This window comes from Scyliorhinus canicula, chromosome 15 (genome assembly GCF_902713615.1).
Source record: "Scyliorhinus canicula chromosome 15, sScyCan1.1, whole genome shotgun sequence".
NCBI classification, from domain to species: domain Eukaryota; kingdom Metazoa; phylum Chordata; class Chondrichthyes; order Carcharhiniformes; family Scyliorhinidae; genus Scyliorhinus; species Scyliorhinus canicula.
Genome location: NC_052160.1, coordinates 145,268,485 through 145,286,645, shown reverse-complemented (window position 1 = coordinate 145,286,645; position 18,161 = coordinate 145,268,485). Strand labels below are relative to the sequence as shown.

Below are 18,161 nucleotides of genomic sequence, written 5' to 3'. Positions count from 1 at the left end.
TCCTGGACGGGTCCCCACTCACCGACAGGAAGGACCCCATGGCGTAGAGTTTCATGGCCACCGTCGCCTTGATGGAGCGGATGCCTGCCCCATACCCTGGTGGTACCAGGTGTGCCGTGATCAAATAGACATGTCGCACTGTCTCCCTGCTCAGCCGGAGTCTTTGACAGCATGCCCCGTCCGGCAGGTCCTCGAACAACAGGCGCTGCCAGTATACACGAGGCCTCGTGCTGCACCTCCTCCTCCTCGGCCTGCTGGGCAGCCGCCTCGCCATCCTGGGCGGCTGCCACCTGTCCTCTGCTGCCCACTCCGCTGCTGCAGCTTCCTCCTCCTCCTCGGCCTGCTGGGCAGCCGCCTCGCCATCCTGGGCGGCTGCCACCTGTCCTCAGGGGCCCGCTCCGCTGCTGCAGCTTCCTCCTCCTCCTCGGCCTGTTGGGCAGCCGCCTCGCCATCCTGGGCGGCTGCCACCTGTCCTCAGGGGCCCGCTCCGCTGCTGCAGCTTCCTCCTCCTCCTCGGCCTGCTGGGCAGCCGCCTCGCCATCCTGGGCGGCTGCTTCCTCTTCCTCTGCTGCCCACTCCGCTGCTGCAGCTTCCTCCTCCTCCTCGGCCTGTTGGGCAGCCGCCTCGCCATCCTGGGCGGCTGCTTCCTCTTCCTCTGCTGTCCGCTCCGCTGCTGCAGCTTCCTCCTCCTCGAGCAGCTCCAGCTGGTACAGCCACAGGGCATCCCCCAGGGCTGCGGCGACCAGCAGGAAGGCCACCATTGCTGCTTATATTCCAAAATCCATTGTCTGCAGGGGGTGAAAGGCCAACGTGTTAGCATGGTACATACCCCCCATGCCCAACCAGGCTTCACACAGGCACTATATGCCCAGAGAAGATTTGAAAATTGTCAGGATTTGAAAATTACTGATGTTTTGAAGGGAGGGTTACTAAACAATCTGCACTGACAATGAGATAAATCAAATTTGTTTTGATAGTGGCAGTTGAGGAATAAAATCGTCCCAGTTCCGCTGCATTCAAGTCAAATAGTTATAATGGGAGCTGGTAATCCACCTCCACAGGCAGACAGGATATTACCCCTTAACCTCTGAATATCTCATTGCAATAGACAGCATTGCTTCAATACCAGAATAAAGCATCAACTGAGATTATAGCCATCAGAAGCAGAATTTGAGGCCCTGACATTCTGATTCAGACATGGGTTTGCAGTGAGCTAAAAGCTGATGCAATTGTTCACCTGTTAATGCTGCAATACATTGAGGGCCGAAGGGCCTGTTCTGTGCTGTACTGTTCTATATATGTTCTATAATACCCACCCATTTGTGAACCGTTATGAGTAACTAAGACATTGTTCTCAATTGGAAGAGCAGAGTTTCACTGACATTCTCACGGTGCGAAGGCTAATTCTTCCCATCTCAACCTGCTCACAGCAGCAAGAAAGGCAAACCCACCCAGAAAGAGATCCTGACTAATGAAGAGGATCAAATGCTGCCAGGATCAGCAAACAAGAAAAATTGACAGCTAGAACAATCTATAGTCTTGGCAAAGAAGGATTATGTGGATGCGGAGGAGAAAACAGCTCACAAATGCAACCAAAGGGAATGAATCAGACTAGTTGACTAAGACAAATATAATTTGTAACTTGTGCAATATAAAGTTGGAATGAAGGCCTCTGAAGATAAAAAGTGAATGACGGGCACGCCCATGTTTTCTGACTTTGCTTCTTTGTCCATTTGACCCAGACTCACAGCAGAGGTAAAGTTAGATTTTATTTGAAATACCCAATGTCGATGGTTGATCCCAAAAACTGCATCACCTGGGGCAGAATTCTCTGACCCCCCGCAGGGTCGGGGAATCGCCCGGGGCCTACGTAAATCCCACCCCCGCCGTGGCCGGAATTCTCCGCCACCTGGGAATCGGCGGGGGGGCGGGAATCACGCCGCGCCGGTCGGCGGGCCCCCCGTGGTGATTCTCCGGCCTGCGATGGGCCGAAGTCCCGCCGCTGACAGCCTCTCCCGCCGGCGTGGTTTAAACCACCTCTGGTGTCGGTCCCACAGAGGCTGCCCTCACGATGCTGCTGCCGTCCGCTCCGGTATCTGGACGCCTGCGTTGCCACCAGCACCGTGAGGGCAGCCTCTGTGGGACCGACAACACCAGACATTGTTCTATTTGTAAGGGATTGGGGAAGGAGAGGCACTGACAATCAGTTCAACCTTCCATCCCGGGACCCTCAAATCCCCCAAGACTTCCCCACCCTTACCTGTCCCGCCTTCTGTCAGACTGCCAGCCACCCAGCCAGTTGTGCTGGAAAACCTCGCTCTTAACACTCACCTCCAGCCATATCAGGAACCCCTCGACCCTGACTCCAGACCCCTGCGGGGAACATTCGGGACACCGAGCTCAGGTTCCCTCCCCTGCTCCACACACTCACCCTTGGGTTGTGAGGAGACCCCAGTGCTGACGCCAGCTCTGGAGTGTTTGATTATTGGCTGCTGCCTCTATGGTGCTGACACTTCTCCAGTTCAGACAAACCTCAGGCTTCATAGTTTGATTGAAATGTGATGTAATAATCACCATCTGAGAAATGGCACGTGTATCCACGAGAATGCACCCGAGAGCTGTGAAGTGCTCTCGTAACTAACAAGGCCAATCCCTCATTTGAAATAGCCTTTAGCTGTGAAGCTAGAGGCTGCTCACAGTCAAAGGGAGTTAAACTGACCTTCAGCGTAGAACATAGCGCAGGGTCTGTCCTGGGAGTGTTTGGTGGAACAGACAGGCAGCAGCTGTAGTTGCCCCGGTTATGGGACAATATTTAACGGTGGAAGACCTCACAGACGGTGCCCTTGAGCTGCATGTCGGGGAATGGAAATGACTACTCTCGTCCTCAGCTCCCTCAGCAGCCATTGTGCCAGCTCCTCATTTTTAAAAAGGAGTACTAAACAAGGGGCAGCAGGGTAGCATGGTGGTTAGCATAAATGCTTCACAGCTCCAGGGTCGATTCCCGGCTGGGTCACTGTCTGTGCGGAGTCTGCACGGCCTCCCCGTGTGTGCGTGGGTTTCCTCCGGGTGCTCCGGTTTCCTCCCACAGTCCAAAGATGTGCGGGTTAGGTGGATTGGCCATGATAAATTGCCCGTAGTGTCCTAAAAAGTAAGGTTAAGGGGGGGGGGGGGGGGTTGTTGGGTTACGGGTATAGGGTGGCTACGTGGGTTTGAGTAGGGTTATCATTGCTCGGCACAACATCGAGGGCCGAAGGACCTGTTCTGTGCTGTACTGTTCTAACGTGTGCGCGAGTTGCTGCTGGGGAGGTGGTAATTCCCAGGACGGTGTTGCTGCTGGGGAGGTGGTAATTCCCAGGACGCTGTTGCTGCTGGGGAGGTGGTAATTCCCAGGACGCTGTTGCTGCTGGGGAGGTGGTAATTCCCAGGACGCTGTTGCTGCTGGGGAGGTGGTAATTCCCAGGACGCTGTTGTATTTGACTTCAATCTCATTAATGAGATAGAAATGAATGCGAATGAGGGTTAATGATGCGCTCTCCATATTTGCCAGCATTGGGAACTTGCCATTGGGAGCGGGCCGGTTAGATTGCAAACTGATTTGTGCCAATTTTGGTCTTTCTCGCTATTTAACCAGCGCGGTGGTTAAATTACACCCCATCCTTTCTGAGACTGCTGACAGTACAATTGCTTCTTTTGCAAATCTGCGTTGAAACTCTAGCAGGTTTTGTGCTGTAGATCCACACGCATTTGGGCTAACGTTGCTGCAATTCATTTACCGGATACAGGCTTAAGATTCTGCTCATCCTCTGGCCTGAATTCAAATCAAGGTCAAAGAATTTTAATTCCCTAAGAAGATCTTGCAGCTTGATCCTGGTCTTTGTGCATCCCCCTGAGTCTAGTCGAATAATTGTGAACGTTGTGGGCACTTCTAAGGGCTATCGTCTCCATGTGATTTCCCATCATTCATTTTACTGTTACTGACATCAAATGGAAGTTATATTTGGTTGTACTAGACTCCGACATTTCTTAACTTCCTGAAAGGTTTAGTCTTTTCCATCGAGTTTCTGCAGCAAATTCAAAAAGTTTTCATGACGACATTCATGGGCATTAGATTAGTCTAAGATCACAAGAACGGAGAATACAATATGGGTGATGCATTGATCAGATTTGCTGCATCGTGTGTTCTGGCAGGGTGCGAGGTGACCCAATTCCTCAGCCTCACCAACAGCCAAACTCTTTTTCATAACTAAGGACGACCATGAGGTCTCCCATTGGCCAGAGAGTGCTACTGTCGGCCTGGCAACTGCCGCATTCTGTTGTCCAAAGAATGATGAAGCATGGGGGGATCTAAATAACAATGACAAAGATCGAAAAAGGAATTGATCAGGATGGACATCATAGTTGAACTGTTGATTATCGAGTCATTGATAATTAAGGGCAGCACGGTTTCATAGTGGTTAGCACTGTTGCTGCACAACTCCAGGGTCCCAGGTTCGATTCCCGGCTGGGTCACTGTCTGTGCGGAGTCTGCACGTTCTCCCCGTGTGTCCGTGGGTTTCCTCTGGGTGCTCCGGTTTCCTCCCACAGTCCAAAGATGTGCAGGTTAGGTGGATTGGCCATGATAAATTGCCCTTAGTGTCCAAAATTGCCCTTAGTGTTGGGTGGGGTTACTGGGTTATGGGGATAGGGTGGAGGTGTTGACCTTGGGTAGGGTGCTCTTTCCAAGAGCCGGTGCAGACTCGATGGGCCGAATGGCCTCCTTCTGCACTGTAAATTCTATGATTCATGTAACAGGAAATATATGTGCCAATAGTTGCTATTGAAAATGGGACTAGAAAACAACAAACCTGCTGAAATTCATTTTGATCCGGCAAACATTCCGTGTTAATCTTCAGCGGTGGCTCAGCACCTATTAAAATAATAAACAACACATTACAAACAGATTAATACAAAACCACTCCCTACCATCATTTAAAATGTTAAAGTCAGTACACAGGAAATATGGATGAAGTTTCAGGCCTGCCGCCTGATGGGAATTGTGGGAGTGATGGTGGGCCAGAGATGGTGAGATGTCCCTCAGCACCTGATCTCCGGCTGAAGCTCTGCCCTGGTACTTAGGAGGTCCTCAAACTGTAACCAAACCTCACGCTGGTAACAAATTCATAGACTGACACTCCAGGGCAGCACAGAGGGAGGTGCTGCACTGTCAGCAGTGCTGTGTTTTGGAGTGCTGCACTGTTGGCAGTGCTGTGTTATGGAGTGCTGCACTGTTGCCGGTGCTGTGTTATGGAGTGTTGCACTGTTGGCGGTGCTGTGTTATGGAGTGCTGCACTGTTGGCAGTGCTGTGTTATGGAGTGCTGCACTGTTGGCAGTGCTGTGTTATGGAGTGCTGCACTGTTGGTGGTGCTGTGTTATGGAGTGCTGCACTGTTGGCAGTGCTGTGTTATGGAGTGCTGCACTGTTGGTGGTGCTGTGTTATGGAGTGCTGCACTGTTGGCTGTGCTGTGTTATGGAGTGCTACACTGTTGGTGGTGCTGTGTTATGGAGTGCTGCACTGTTGGTGGTGCTGTGTTATGGAGTGTTGCACTGTTGGCGGTGCTGTGTTATGGAGTGTTGCACTGTTGGCAGTGCTGTGTTATGGAGTGCTGCACTGTTGGTGGTGCTGTGTTATGGAGTGTTGCACTGTTGGCAGTGCTGTGTTATGGAGTGCTGCACTGTTGGTGGTGCTGTGTTATGGAGTGTTGCACTGTTGGCAGTGCTGTGTTATGGAGTGCTGCACTGTTGGCGGTGCTGTGTTATGGAGTGCTGCACTGTTGGTGGTGCTGTGTTATGGAGTGTTGCACTGTTGGCCGTGCTGTGTTATGGAGTGCTGCACTGTTGGTGGTGCTGTGTTATGGAGTGTTGCACTGTTGGCAGTGCTGTGTTATGGAGAGCTGCACTGTTGGTGGTGCTGTGTTATGGAGTGTTGCACTGTTGGCAGTGCTGTGTTATGGAGTGCTGCACTGTTGGCGGTGCTCTGTTATGGAGTGTTGCACTGTTGGCAGTGCTGTGTTATGGTGCTGCACTGTTGGCAGTGCTGTGTTATGGAGTGCTGCACTGTTGGCGGTGCTGTGTTATGGAGTGCTGCACTGTTGGCAGTGCTGTGTTATGGAGTGCTGCACTGTTGGCGGTGCTGTGTTATGGAGTGCTGCACTGTTGGCGGTGCTGTGTTATGGAGTGTTGCACTGTTGGCAGTGCTGTGTTATGGTGCTGCACTGTTGGCAGTGCTGTGTTATGGAGTGCTGCACTGTTGGCGGTGCTGTGTTATGGAGTGCTGCACTGTTGGCGGTGCTGTGTTATGGAGTGTTGCACTGTTGGCAGTGCTGTGTTATGGAGTGTTGCACTGTTGGTGGTGCTGTGTTATGGAGTGCTGCACTGTTGGCGGTGCTGTGTTATGGAGCGCTGCACTGTTGGCAGTGCTGTGTTATGGAGTGTTGCACTGTTGGCAGTGCTGTGTTTAGGAGTGCTGCACTGTTGGTGGTGCTGTGTTATGGAGTGTTGCACTGTTGGCAGTGCTGTGTTTTGGAGATCTGCACTGTTGGCAGTGCTGTGTTATGGAGTGCTGCACTGTTGGTGGTGCTGTGTTATGGAGTGCTGCACTGTTGGTGGTGCTGTGTTATGGAGTGCTGCACTGTTGGCAGTGCTGTGTTATGGAAAATGAAATGAAAATGGCTTATTGTCACGAGTAGGCTTCAATGAAGTTACTGTGAAAAGCCCCTAGTCGCCACATTCCGGCGCCTGTCCGGGGAGGGTGGTACGGGAATCGAACCGTGCTGCTGGCCTGCTTGGTCTGCTTTCAAAGCCAGCGATTTTGCTCTGTGCTAAACAGCTGCACTGTTGGCGGTGGTGTGTAATGGAGTGCTGCACTGTTGGTGGTGCTGTGTTATGGAGTGTTGCACTGTTGGCAGTGCTGTGTTATGGAGTGCTGCACTGTTGGCGGTGCTGTGTTATGGAGTGTTGCACTGTTGGCAGTGCTGTGTTTTGGAGATCTGCACTGTTGGCAGTGCTGTGTTATGGAGTGTTGCACTGTTGGCAGTGCTGTGTTATGGAGTGTTGCACTGTTGGCAGTGCTGTGTTTTGGAGATCTGCACTGTTGGCAGTGCTGTGTTATGGAGTGCTGCACTGTTGGCAGTGCTGTGTTATGGAGTGCTGCACTGTTGGCAGTGCTGTGTTTTGGAGATCTGCACTGTTGGCAGTGCTGTGTTATGGAGTGTTGCACTGTTGGTGGTGCTGTGTTATGGAGTGCTGCACTGTTGGCAGTGCTGTGTTATGGAGATCTGCACTGTTGGCGGTGCTGTGTTATGGAGATCTGCACTGTTGGCAGTGCTGTGTTATGGAGTGCTGCACTGTTGGCAGTGCTGTGTTATGGAGTGCTGCACTGTTGGTGGTGCTGTGTTATGGAGTGCTGCACTGTTGGCAGTGCTGTGTTTTGGAGATCTGCACTGTTGGCAGTGCTGTGTTATGGAGTGTTGCACTGTTGGTGGTGCTGTGTTATGGAGTGCTGCACTGTTGGCAGTGCTGTGTTATGGAGATCTGCACTGTTGGCGGTGCTGTGTTATGGAGATCTGCACTGTTGGCAGTGCTGTGTTATGGAGTGCTGCACTGTGGGCAGTGCTGTGTTATGGAGTGCTGCACTGTTGGCAGTGCTGTGTTATGGAGTGTTGCACTGTTGGCAGTGCTGTGTTATGGAGTGCTGCACTGTTGGCAGTGCTGTGTTATGGAGTGTTGCACTGTTGGCAGTGCTGTGTTATGGAGTGCTGCACTGTTGGTGGTGCTGTGTTATGGAGTGTTGCACTGTTGGCAGTGCTCTGTTATGGAGTGTTGCACTGTTGGCAGTGCTGTGTTATGGAGTGTTGCACTGTAGGCAGTGCTGTGTTATGGAGTGCTGCACTGTTGGTGGTGCTGTGTTATGGAGTGTTGCACTGTTGGCAGTGCTGTGTTATGGAGTGTTGCACTGTTGGCAGTGCTGTGTTATGGTGCTGCACTGTTGGCAGTGCTGTGTTATGGAGTGTTGCACTGTTGGCAGTGCTGTGTTATGGTGCTGCACTGTTGGCAGTGCTCTGTTATGGAGTGTTGCACTGTTGGCAGTGCTGTGTTATGGAGTGTTGCACTGTTGGCAGTGCTGTGTTATGGTGCTGCACTGTTGGCAGTGCTCTGTTATGGAGTGTTGCACTGTTGGCAGTGCTGTGTTATGGAGTGTTGCACTGTAGGCAGTGCTGTGTTATGGAGTGCTGCACTGTTGGTGGTGCTGTGTTATGGAGTGTTGCACTGTTGGCAGTGCTGTGTTATGGAGTGTTGCACTGTTGGCAGTGCTGTGTTATGGTGCTGCACTGTTGGCAGTGCTGTGTTATGGGGTGCTGCACTGTTGGTGGTGCTGTGTTATGGGGTGTTGCACTGTTGGCGGTGGTGTGTAATGGAGTGTTGCACTGTTGGTGGTGCTGTGTTATGGAGTGTTGCACTGTTGGCAGTGCTGTGTTATGGAGTGCTGCACTGTTGGTGGTGCTGTGTTATGGAGTGTTGCACTGTTGGTGGTGCTGTGTTATGGAGTGTTGCACTGTTGGCAGTGCTGTGTTATGGAGTGCTGCACTGTTGGTGGTGCTGTTTTATGGAGTGTTGCACTGTTGGTGGTGCCGTGTTTTGGAGATCTGCACTGTTGGCAGTGCTGTGTTATGGAGTGTTGCACTGTTGGTGGTGCTGTGTTATGGAGATCTGCACTGTTGGTGGTGCTGTGTTATGGAGTGCTGCACTGTTGGTGGTGCTGTGTTATGGAGTGCTGCACTGTTGGTGGTGCTGTGTTATGGAGTGTTGCATTGTTGGCTGTGCTGTGTTATGGAGTGCTGCACTGTTGGCAGTGCTGTGTTATGGAGTGCTGCACTGTTGGCAGTGCTGTGTTATGGAGTGTTGCACTGTTGGCAGTGCTGTGTTATGGAGTGCTGCACTGTTGGCAGTGCTGTGTTATGGAGTGTTGCACTGTTGGCAGTGCTGTGTTATGGAGTGCTGCACTGTTGGTGGTGCTGTGTTATGGAGAGCTGCACTGTTGGCAGTGCTGTGTTATGGAGAGCTGCACTGTTGGTGGTGCTGTGTTATGGAGAGCTGCACTGTTGGCAGTGCTGTGTTATGGAGTGTTGCACTGTTGGCAGTGCTGTGTTATGGAGTGCTGCACTGTTGGCAGTGCTGTGTTATGGAGTGCTGCACTGTTGGCAGTGCTGTGTTATGGAGTGCTGCACTGTTGGCAGTGCTGTGTTATGGAGTGCTGCACTGTTGGCGGTGCTGTGTTATGGAGTGCTGCACTGTTGGTGGTGCTGTGTTATGGAGTGTTGCACTGTTGGCAGTGCTGTGTTATGGAGTGTTGCACTGTTGGTGGTGCTGTGTTATGGAGTGTTGCACTGTTGGTGGTGCTGTGTTATGGAGTGTTGCACTGTTGGCGGTGCTGTGTTATGGAGTGTTGCACTGTTGGCAGTGCTGTGTTATGGAGTGCTGCACTGTTGGCGGTGCTGTGTTATGGAGTGTTGCACTGTTGGTGGTGCTGTGTTATGGAGTGCTGCACTGTTGGTGGTGCTGTGTTATGGAGTGTTGCACTGTTGGTGGTGCTGTGTTATGGAGTGTTGCACTGTTGGTGGTGCTGTGTTATGGAGTGCTGCACTGTTGGCAGTGCTGTGTTATGGAGTGCTGCACTGTTGGTGGTGCTGTGTTATGGAGTGCTGCACTGTTGGTGGTGCTGTGTTATGGGTGAGATGATTATCAGAAGCCCTAGCCGCCTGCCCGAGGGGCAGCAGGGTAGCATGGTGGTTAGCATAAATGCTTCACAGCTCCAGGGTCCCAGGTTCGATTCCCGGCTGGGTCACTGTCTGTGTGGAGTCTGCACGTCCTCCCCCTGTGTGCGTGGGTTTCCTCCGGGTGCTCCGGTTTCCTCCCACAGTCCAAAGATGTGCGGGTTAGGTGGATTGGCCATGCTAAATTGCCCGTAGTGTCCTAATAAAAGTAAGGTTAAGGGGGAGGTTGTTGGGTTACGGGTATAGGGTGGATACGTGGGTTTGAGTAGGGTGATCATGGCTCGGCACAACATTGAGGGCCGAAGGGCCTGTTCTGTGCTGTACTGTTCTATGTTCTAATATAAGATTCTTTGGCACATTTGAAAGAATAGCAGGGGAGATATATCCTGCTGCCCAGTCCAGCCCCTTCCCCCCCCTCTGGCCAACATCACAAAAAACAATGAGCTGGTCTTAATGTGAGAATCTGCTTCATGCAAATTAGCTGCTGCTTTTTTTTACTTAGTGCTCACGCTTCAGAAGTACTTAATTGGCTGTAAACAGCATTGAGACATGAAGTGGGTGGAAGTGCTAAATAACTGCAAGTCTGTCTCTCGATTAAATTGCCAATGGAGGAGCTACAATGGGTCTCAGTATCTCTGGCGGGTGAGCTCGGATTCCCACAGCTGGGGTTAGACTTTCAACGGAAAAAAACAAAATACTGGAGGTGCTGAAAATAAAACAGAAAATTCTGGACAAAATTCAACGGAGCTGGCAGCATCTGTGGAGAGAGAAGCAGAGGACGGGATTTACTGACCACCCCGCTGCGTGGTCTTCGATTTACCGTTGACAGCACCCCAGTGGGCGACCAGAATTTCCCGAGGGCATTACAGACGGTAAATTGAGCCCAGAGTTAATGTTTCAGGTCTGGATGACTCGAAGCTCTGAAGAGGAGTCATGAGATTATCATCGAAATGATAATCGATTCTAAAACGTGTGTTGTTGCAGAAACTGCCCTTATTTCATTTTTATGAAGGTAAACATGAGGTGGGCTGTGTAATCAGCAACACCAGCTTACCGCTGAAAACCTGCCTCTGACCCACTGTCAGAAAGATGATGTGGTGGGTTTGACAATGAGCTCACACCACAGTCAAATCTCACCTCCATTCACATTTTTAGAAGCATTATAAAAGGGGTATAAATCCATCATTTACAGAAAATACCTCATTAATATTTTGTAAGACTTTCTTCAATTTCCGCCCTGTAACTCGGCAACATTGGCAAATAGTCTGTTCTGGAGTAAAACCTGTCAGACGGGGGACTATGGGCACCTGTTGGAAGTGTTTCTGTGAGATCCATTGGCAAAATCACACCGATAGACTGTTAACAGGATACTTACTGGATGACGTTTATTGGACAATTGGAAGCATTCCCTTGTGATTAGCCACTTTGCAAGAGTTGAAAAAGCCTTTCCAGATGATAGACAGAACAATGCCAGTCAACAAGGGCTGGTTTAGCTCACTCAGCTAAATCGCTGGCTTTTAAAGCAGACCAAGCAGGCCAGCAGCACGGTTCGATCCCCGGACAGGCGCCGGAATGTGGCGACTAGGGGCTTTTCACAGTAACTTAATTGAAGCCTACTCGTGACAATAAGTGATTTTCATTTCATTTTTCATTTTCAACAGCTCTGGAAAATCTGCCATGTGATAGGAGGTCAGGGGAAAAGCAGATGTTTTAAGCACGAACAATGAGCCAAATTATTATTAATTAAGGAACTCAAGTAGAGTTTTGGAAGGATGACTTATACACGTTATTGATTTAAAGAAATTGGTTCTCCAACAAGTTCTCGTCTCCGCAGCCAATTTTCTGAATGTAGCAACTCATGTTGATGTTTCCACAGCTACTGACCTCCAGCTGGCATCTCTCACGTCACCATCCTTAAATGAGTTTAGGTAGTGGTTTATACCAGGCTATTCAATTTCAAAAGGTATCATAAGAAAGGCCAAACCTGGTCTTCCTACATGCAGTTTCCAACTGTGAAAGTGATCAGTTGTCGGAGTTCAGATAACCTCTCGTCAGACCAGAGATATCAGAGGACAAAATGAAGTGCCTCCACCACCTTCCTGACTGATGACCTAAGTCAGCACAAACCACGGATGAAACCTGTCTGTCCGGGTTTCCAATGCAGAATAAATGAGCTTTTTGAAAACAATAAAACAAAGGCCTGAATTTTCCCATGGGCTTCAGGACCCTGACCTGTGCTGGTGTGAGCTCCAGGGCCTCTGATGAACATTAGGAAGAAGCTGAAATCAGGAATAAAACAATATAAGGAAGATTTTTAAAGATATAGTTTTATTAATTGTGCCAATGCAAATCAGGATGAAGTACTGGCATATGAAAGTTTAAACGTATACATTGCAGAAATTCCTCCTCTATTGCACTGTGACTAGTTTGAGTCGCCCAATCTATTTGCAGATTAAAGTCACCCAGAATCACAGATGCTCCTTTATCGAATGCATCTCTGAATTCCCAACATTGCCACAGCAGTTTGATGGGCTGTATACCACCCCTCAGCCCAGACAGATTCCACATCATCTGTACTAATATCTTTCCTCAATATTGCATCAATACCTTCTTTAATCAACAATGCAACTTTACCACCTTTTTCTTTCTCCTGTTCTTCCTAAAAAATCAATGTTTAGTTCCCATCCTTGGCCACCTTGGAGCCATGTCTCCATAATCCCAACTATATCATATCCCTTTACATTTATCTGTGCAACTAATTCATCCATTTTATCTTGAATGCTCCATGCGTTCAGTTACAAAACCTTTAAGGCTAGTCCTTTTAACATTCCCCGACTGGTCCTTCCTATTCTTTACACTGTCACTGTCTGATCCATGCCCTTACTTTCTCTGCCTATCACTGCTTGCTGTCTTTCTCTCTCATTCTTGATTCCCCCTGCTCTAAATCCTTACATAGGTTCCCATCCCCCTGCCATATTCATTGAAACACTCCCACAATGCTCTTGCGTAGTCCCGCCCCCCCCCCCCCCCCCCCCCCCACCCCCCCACACCCCCAAGGTCATCAATCCCAGTCCTGCCCAGGTGTAACCCATCCAGTTTGTACTGGTCCCACCCCCCCATAACCAGTCCCAATGCCCCAGGAATCTGAAACCCTCCCCCTCACCATCTCTTTAGCCATGTATCTATCTGATATATCCTGCTATTTCTACTCTGACTAGCACTAGCAGTAATCCTGAGATCATTACCTCTAAGGACTTATGACGAAGGAGTAGAAGAAGGTAATTTGGTCCCTCCGCCATTCAATACGGTGCATTGGTTTTAATTTTACAAATTTCCCGGATCTGGAAAGGTCCCATCAGATTGGGAAATAACGAATGTGACTCCTCTATCCAAGATAGGAGAGAGACAGAAAGCAGGAAACTACAAACCAGTTGGCTTCACATCTACCACAGGGCAAATGCTCGATTCTGTTATTGAGGAGGTTATAGTTCAGAAAATCTCGATGAAATCAGGCAGAGTCAACATGGTTTTGAGAAAGGGAAATTGAGTTTGACTTATTTATTATAATTATTTGATGAAGTAACTGGCAACATGGATAAAGGGGAACCTGTGGATGTGGTGTATTTAGATTTCCCATTTCTGAACGTAAGATGGATTGAAGATTAATAATCTTTTATTGTCACAAGTATGAAGTTACTGTGAAAAGCCCCTAGTTGCCACATTCCGGCACCTGTTCAGGTAAGCTGGTAAGGGAATTGAACCTGCGCTGCTGGCCTTGTTCTGCATCACAAACCAGCTATCAAGCCCACTGAGCTAAACCAGCCCTATTGATGAAACAGCTGAATATGATTGAGCTGAGGACATTATCCTGAGGAACTCCTACTAGGGCAAAGATTATTCTCCCCCAACAACTCCAACCATATGCCTTTTTACTCGGTATGTTCCAGAGAGTGCAGAGTTATCCCCCGATTCCAATTGACTTCACTTTTATTAGGGTTCTTTGATTGCACGATTATCGGAGAGAAGCTGACGAGGCTCTACAATGAGAAACTGTTCAAGTCAAAAAACAAGATTAAAAGTGACCTCTCTGTTCTCCTCAAACAGCGTAAAATTCCACATCCTGTGACTGCTGAAGCCAATCTGACAAGACTGTTTGAAAACCAGCTGTTTCTACAGAAAAATAGCTTAATAGCAATTTGCTGCTTTTTTGTCTTAGGCTGTCACTCTCACCTCACTGTCGGAATGCAAGTTCTTTTCCATTTTTGGACCAAGGCTGCAATGCAGCCAGGATGAGGAGGTGGGACCAGGTGAATACGTGCTACTTAATGATATTGTTGGTTTGTTCAATAGGCAACGCCACAGGACATTTATTAGTTAAATATATATTTCTGGTTATGTTAAAAAGCTTCAAGCCTTCCATCCAAAGTATTGAATGGGCTCTTGTGAAAATGATGGATGTATCTTTCATTGCAAAACCTATTCAGGAAATACCAGTGGGAAGGATCTGACACCCAGACTCACCCAGACACACCCAGACTCACACCCTGACACCCAGACTCACCCAGACTCACCCAGACACACCCAGACTCACACCCTGACACCCAGACTCACCCAGACACACCCAGACTCACCCAGACTCACACCCAGACTCACCCTGACACCCAGACTCACCCTGACACCCAGACTCACCCAGACTCACCCAGACTCACACCCTGACACCCAGACTCACCCTGACACCCAGACTCACCCAGACACACCCAGACTCACACCCTGACACCCAGACTCACCCTGACACCCAGACTCACCCAGACACACCCAGACTCACACCCTGACACCCAGACTCACCCCGACACCCAGACTCACCCAGACTCACCCAGACACACCCAGACTCACACCCTGACACCCAGACTCACCCAGACACACCCAGACTCACCCAGACTCACACCCAGACTCACCCTGACACCCAGACTCACCCTGACACCCAGACTCACCCAGACTCACCCAGACTCACACCCTGACACCCAGACTCACCCTGACACCCAGACTCACCCAGACACACCCAGACTCACACCCTGACACCCAGACTCACCCTGACACCCAGACTCACCCAGACACACCCAGACTCACACCCTGACACCCAGACTCACCCCGACACCCAGACTCACCCTGACACCCAGACTCACCCTGACACCCAGACTCACCCAGACACACCCAGACTCACACCCTGACACCCAGACTCACCCTGACACCCAGACTCACCCAGACACACCCAGACTCACACCCTGACACCCAGACTCACCCCGACACCCAGACTCACCCTGACACCCAGACTCACCCTGACACCCAGACTCACCCAGACACACCCAGACTCACACCCTGACACCCAGAATCACCCTGACACCCAGACTCACCCAGACACACCCAGACTCACACCCTGACACCCAGACTCACCCCGACACCCAGACTCACCCTGACACCCAGACTCACCCCGACACCCAGACTCACCCTGACACCCAGACATACCCAGACTCACCCAGACTCACACCCCAACACCCAGGCACACCCAGACTCACCCAGACTCACACCCTGACACCCAGACTCACCCAGACTCACACCCAGACACACCCAGACTCACCCAGACACCCTGACACCCTGACACCCAGACTCACCCAGACACCCTGACACACCCAGGCTCACCCTGACACCCAGACTCACACCCCGAGACCCAGACACACCCAGACTCACCCAGACACCCAGACTCACACCCTGACACACCCTGACACCCAGACTCACACCCTGACACCCAGACTCACCCAGACACACCCAGACTCACACCCTGACACCCAGACTCACACCCTGACACCCAGACTCACCCAGACACACCCAGACTCACACCCTGACACCCAGACTCACCCTGACACCCAGACACACCCAGACTCACCCAGACTCACCCAGACTCACCCTGACACCCAGACACACCCAGACTCACCCAGACACACCCAGACACACCCAGACTCACCCAGACTCACCCAGACTCACCCTGACACCCAGACACACCCAGACTCACCCAGACTCACCCAGACTCACACCCCAACACCCAGGCACACCCAGACTCACCCAGACTCACACCCTGACACCCAGACTCACCCAGACTCACACCCAGACACACCCTGACACACCCAGACACACCCAGACTCACCCTGACACCCAGACACACCCAGACTCACCCAGACACACCCAGACTCACACCCCAACACCCAGGCACACCCAGACTCACCCAGACACCCAGACTCACACCCTGACACCCAGACTCACCCAGACTCACACCCCAACACCCAGACTCACCCAGACTCACCCAGACACCCTGACACCCTGACACACCCAGACACACCCTGACACCCAGACTCACCCAGACTCACACCCCAACACCCAGACACACCCAGACTCACCCAGACACCCTGACACCCTGACACCCAGACTCACCCAGACACCCTGACACACCCAGGCTCACCCTGACACCCAGACTCACACCCCGAGACCCAGACACACCCAGACTCACCCAGACACCCAGACTCACACCCTGACACACCCTGACACCCAGACTCACACCCTGACACCCAGACTCACCCAGACACACCCAGACTCACACCCTGACACCCAGACTCACACCCTGACACCCAGACTCACCCAGACACACCCAGACTCACACCCTGACACCCAGGCTCACCCTGACACCCAGACTCACACCCCGAGACCCAGACACACCCAGACTCACCCAGACACCCAGACTCACACCCTGACACACCCTGACACCCAGACTCACACCCTGACACCCAGACTCACCCAGACACACCCAGACTCACACCCTGACACCCAGACTCACACCCTGACACCCAGACTCACCCAGACACACCCAGACTCACACCCTGACACCCAGACTCACCCTGACACCCAGACACACCCAGACTCACCCAGACTCACCCAGACTCACCCTGACACACCCAGACTCACCCAGACACACCCAGACACACCCAGACTCACCCAGACTCACCCAGACTCACCCTGACACCCAGACACACCCAGACTCACCCAGACTCACCCAGACTCACACCCCAACACCCAGGCACACCCAGACTCACCCAGACACCCAGACTCACACCCTGACACCCAGACTCACCCAGACTCACACCCCAACACCCAGACACACCCAGACTCACCCAGACTCACACCCCAACACCCAGACACACCCAGACTCACCCAGACACACCCTGACACCCAGACTCACCCAGACACCCTGACACCCAGACTCACCCAGACACCCTGACACACCCAGGCTCACCCTGACACCCAGACTCACACCCCGAGACCCAGACACACCCAGACACCCTGACACCCAGACTCACACCCTGACACACCCTGACACCCAGACACACCCAGACTCACACCCTGACACACCCAGACTCACCCAGACACACCCAGACTCACCCAGACACACCCAGACTCACCCTGACACACTCAGACTCACCCAGACACACCCAGACTCACCCAGACACACCCAGACTCACCCTGACACCCAGACTCACCCTGACACCCAGACTCACCCTGACACCCAGACTCACCCAGACTCACCCTGACACCCAGACTCACACGCTGACACACCCAGACTCACCCTGACACCCAGACTCACACCCTGACACCCTGACACACCCAGACTCACACCCTGACCCACCCAGACTCACACCCTGACACCCAGACTCACACCCTGATACCCTGACACACCCAGACTCACACCCTGACACACCCTGACACCCAGACTCACACCCTGACACCCTGACACACCCAGACTCACCCAGACACACCCAGACTCACACCCAGACTCACACCCCGACACCCAGACTCACCCAGACACACCCAGACTCACAACCCGACACCCAGACTCACACCCTGACACCCAGACTCACCCAGACTCACACCCTGACACCCAGACACACCCAGACTCACACCCTGACACACCCAGACTCATCCTGACACCCAGACACACCCAGACTCACACCCTGACACCCAGACTCACACCCTGACACACCCAGACTCACACCCTGATACCCTGACACCCAGACTTGACTGGAAGAAAAACTGGATTCATCTCATTTTCCTCTTTGAATTTAACAGAAATGAATGGTTAAATAAAATGATCAACATTTTCCCCCAGCAATGTTTTCTTCAGACACTGATGCTGTTTTGCTTCAAGATTTCACTAATTATTTACATTCCAGACTTTATGATATTAGACAGCTGGTTTGTGATGCAGAGGAAGGCCAGCAGCATAGGTTCAATTCCCGTACCAGCTGAAT

General features: G+C 51.4%; 1 protein-coding gene across 3 annotated transcripts in view; it reads right to left on the bottom strand.

Moving 5' to 3' along the window:
• LOC119978242 (TBC1 domain family member 30-like) overlaps positions 1-18,161 on the bottom strand; it is a 130,491-nt gene that overhangs the window by 86,300 nt on the left and 26,030 nt on the right. For all 3 annotated transcript variants that reach the window (XM_038819717.1, XM_038819716.1, XM_038819715.1), the window contains exon 2: positions 4,845-4,906. Coding sequence is in view for 2 of the 3 variants with exons in the window: in XM_038819716.1 (XP_038675644.1) it covers positions 4,845-4,906 (62 nt within the window). In the remaining variant the exon portion in view is untranslated. The remainder of the gene's footprint in view (positions 1-4,844; positions 4,907-18,161) is intronic.